The 4197-nt window shown below is 37.3% G+C and overlaps 1 protein-coding gene across 1 annotated transcript; it reads right to left on the bottom strand.

Moving 5' to 3' along the window:
* Positions 1 to 257: 257 nt before the first annotated feature.
* Positions 258 to 855, bottom strand: LOC131163436 (cyclin-D3-2-like). Its single transcript, XM_058120023.1, has 2 exons — positions 566 to 855; positions 258 to 489 (listed from the first exon to the last, which is right to left on the bottom strand). The coding sequence occupies exons 1-2, from the start codon at positions 853 to 855 to the stop codon at positions 258 to 260; spliced, it is 522 nt and encodes a 173-aa protein (XP_057976006.1).
* Positions 856 to 4197: the final 3342 nt, after the last annotated feature.

The raw sequence follows: 4197 nt of genomic DNA, 5'->3' as shown, positions 1-4197 counted from the left end.
CCATAATTTCACTAATAAATCAATTGTAGCATACTATAGGTCTGCACACCCTGTAAATTGCGAACAAAAGTAAACAAAGATATATACTTCAAAAACTATCAAAACCTAAATATAGACAGTTCACAATACCAATGAAATTTCAAAAAAAAAAATGAGAGAAATGAAAAAAAAAAAAAAAGTCATAGATTTTCAAAGAATCACAGAGAATGAAACGAAGAGAGTTTACCGACATTGTTCAAGTCAATCACACTATTGGGTCACTCCACTAAGCACCCATCCATCTCCAGTTGAGTAGACAACACCAAAAGCTCCACTTTCTGAATCATCATCACTTCAAACAAATATTTTGATTTTGATACCTCCACTTGCAAGTCCAACAAAAGAGGAACTCGGGTCTCCTCCACCTTTGCAGCCAGAGAGAGACAAGCGAAGGTGATGAGTTGAGTCATCCATGGCTTATCTCTCTGGAACCGCAGGCTTGACGTGAACCTATCAAAGTAGTTAATGGCCAAAATAGTGGTGAGAGTAGAGAATCCATAATGGTCATTAACCCTAAAGCATCCACCAAACTGCCTCTGCACGAGCCGCCATTAGAAACACATCTTCCTTCAAGTCCCTGTAACAGACACTACACTGTTCTTCTTTGAGCATAAGTGAAACAAGCTCATCATCTTCACAGTCACGGCAGAGGTCAGAAATTGAAGGTCTTCTCATGCTATGATCATCACAGTTCTGGCTCTTTTCCTTAAACCCATCGTCTCCCGAATCATCCTCAAAACGTTCTTCTTCTCTATAAAGACCGTTGAGGTGAAATGTAGGGTTTTGTAGTTGTTCCTCTTCCTGCCGTAGAGCCATCTTCTTCCCAAAAGAAGGGAGTTTTGGCCTTTCAAGCTTAAAATCCTATTTTGATGCTAACAAAAAAGTGGAACTTAACATATTTGGTTGAGTGGTGATATTTCAGATCTCACATATACGAAAGCAAGGTCAAGTACTCACAAGGATCAATTGAAACTTATATTCCAAAGGAACATGATCATATGAAGCTTAAATAATACTTAAAGGAATGGATGATATATTGAAGCTTGAGGACTATGAGAGGACGAACTTGATATTAAAGCTTGAAGAAAGGGCCAAGACAAAGCATGAATACTTAAAGTGCTTAAGAATGTCAAAAAATCTAAGAAGTCTTTATGTAAGTACTTCATTCGATTTCAATACAGATACATGAAACTCTTAGATTAATTACTTGGACCTAGATACCTTTTAAAATACTTGGAAAATATTTTTATAAGGTCAGAAGTTGTTTCAAAAAGGTTAAAATTGTTTTTGGATTGAAAAGCACTAAAATGGGATTTTTCCAAATTCAATTAAATTTTCTACATCCTCATTGATGAGAATTTTTCTCTATCAAAATCTTATTATTTTAAAAAGTGTTCAACATAAAAGTTTTAGTATTTTATCTTAAATTTATTTTGATACCAAGAAAGTTAAATTTGGAGCTATATTTAAAAAGTTATGACCAAAATAATAAAGCGGGGTCGAAGCTGTCAGCACTTCAGCAAAATTGTCTGGCCAACCAACTGACCAGTTTGTTGACCTTATGGATCATACCCTGTTTTGATTATGACAAATACTCAAGTATTTAATGATTGCCAAGTTGATGTGTAGGTTTATCTTGGCAGTATCCTATGATGGCACTCGGAGACCCAGAGGAAATCAAAGACTCTGAAAACCCTTGATATAATTGATTTGTTGTAATTTATATTCGGGTCTGTAATATTTAAGTAGCAAAGGTCTGTAATAGTAAATAGGTCTTTGGTTTGTAATAAGCTCACACACATCACATGCATGATAATACGTAAGCTCAAACCGAACCATGAATGAGAAAGGACCTTAGAAAGACCCTAGGGTGTACCCTTCGGTTGACCGACACCGGACTTTTTTTGTGTCTTCAAATTGGACCCCAAGGGACCTTAGGACACACACATATATACATATGTTTGTTAGGCACTTGAATAGGACTTGTTTGGGTCAATACGAAATCGAAATGCACACTTGGTGCACTTTCGGTCGACCGGCCAACTCAGTTCACTTTGGCCTGGTCGACCGAACAGGCCCTGGGTCAACAGTTTGACCAGGGCCCGGTCGACCGAACTTCATAGTTCATTTCTTTCCGGTCGACCAAACCACATAAAAGTCAACATTTTTGACCTCCCGGTCGACCGACCACTTTTGTACTCCAACTACCTAGTCGACCGGAGGGTCCTCGGGAGAATTCCCAGCGGTCTGGTCGACCGAACCATGCAGTTCAAAAAGGCCTGGTCGACCGAACCTCAAAAATTTGGAAAATCACCTTGCCCCGGTCGACCGACCATTCAATTCAAAAGTCCCCTGGTCGACCGAGCCATTTGAGTCTTGGTCGACCGAACCATTTCTGGTCGACCGGACCTCTCGGGTTGCTCCTATTTTTTTACCCCGATTAAATGGTTTAAGCAGGGTTAAAATATTGAAAGGTCATTAAACTTTCCTAATTATTCCAAATAGGTCCCCAACGGTTATATTTCAAGGGTTGTCTATATATACCCCCTCATTTGAGATAATTAGCATTGGATTAAAAATATTGATTAAGAGAAATACTCTGAAAATCCCAAATCCTATAATACTCATATCCAATCCCCATTCACTCATGCTTACCTTCTTCGATCTCTTAAATCCTCTGTAAGTCGATTGAGTGTTTATATTTAATAGGTTTGCTCTCCCATTCATATTTGATTGATTTATTTTCATTGAGAGCTAAACCTAAGTATTCTTAGGAGACTTTGTTAATAAGTCTATCCTAAGAAGACTTTGATAGATCTTCTAAGATTTGCACCTTCATTGCAACGTCTTAAGAAGATTGTATTTGATTTTAGTTGCAAAACATTTTCAAAATACTTTCAAATATCTAGTGTGCTTTGTCTTGATAAATCTTTAAAGAGATATTTGTTTGTGTGAGAAAAATCTTTGTTGCAATATTCATTGATTTATATCTATAGTTGAATACAAAGATTAAACTCTTTTTGCAAACCAAACTTATACATTGCTAGAGCTTCATATACATATATATATTGCGAAAACTTGTTGATTGAAATATATGAAGTTTGGATAATATCTTTGTTTGAGCACTTAGATTGAATATCCTGCGATACAAAGATCATTTAGGTTTGCACTCTCACGTACTCATTGCAACGATAGTAAATCTATTTGAGAGTTGACATCTTAGATCACATTGAGCTTACATATTGAATCATACTGTGGTGTTTGTAATTGCGCGTATTTGGGTACACATCTGCTTTACTTGAAAGCTTATTCATTGTACCATTTGATTGTATTTCAAATACTGTTGTATTTCCAGGCACGGGCCTGAAGAGGGAGACTAGCCCTGGAATAGTCCCGAATTGGCTTAGACCCGGTTAGGAAAGCTAGGTGCGTCATCTTGTTAAGACGTATAGGTTGAGGTTAGCCCCGCTAATTGACCTGCTTAAGGTTGAGGTCAGCCCTGTGTTAATTTGACCTGATTGTAAATGGTAACGCTCCACCCTTAAGTGAGCTATTAGTGGAATCCTCTAGCTTGCGAGCTTGAGGCGGGGACGTAGGCACAGTTGGCCAAACCTCGATAACATATCGTGTGTTTATTTACATTTCTGCACTTTACATTTACCGCACGCGTATGTTATTATGTGAATGATGCGCTTAATTTAAATTTTCACATATTTTTTATATCCACGCATTTGGAATTATATAGACCAACCCTAGGTTGTTTTATACGAGTATTTTATTTAACCTAGGTGATAAATTTGAAAATTCCAATTCACCCCCCCCCCTTCTTGGGAATACACCAATTCTAATACAGTTGACAATATTAATTTTTGGGAGATAGAAGGCACTCATTCACCTGTCCAGCCAGCTGACCCTATATAAACACCCACCCAGTCGCCTGGTCAGCCAACTGACCCTACGAAAATTTAAATTTTGACCTTTAACAGGAAATTCTAAAAATTAGTTCTTTTAAATCTAAAAGTTATAAAAACTTAGGGGAAACTCCAAGTAACTTGGGGAACAAGGAAAATAATTCTAAGAAGCCTATAAATACTACCTTAATCCCAAGGAATTAATATACAAGCAATCTTACAGCACACTTGCATCAAATCTTTCAAT

The sequence above is a fragment of the Malania oleifera genome, chromosome 9, assembly GCF_029873635.1.
Source record: "Malania oleifera isolate guangnan ecotype guangnan chromosome 9, ASM2987363v1, whole genome shotgun sequence".
NCBI lineage: Eukaryota > Viridiplantae > Streptophyta > Magnoliopsida > Santalales > Ximeniaceae > Malania > Malania oleifera.
This window is presented reverse-complemented; position numbering and strand designations above follow the sequence as displayed.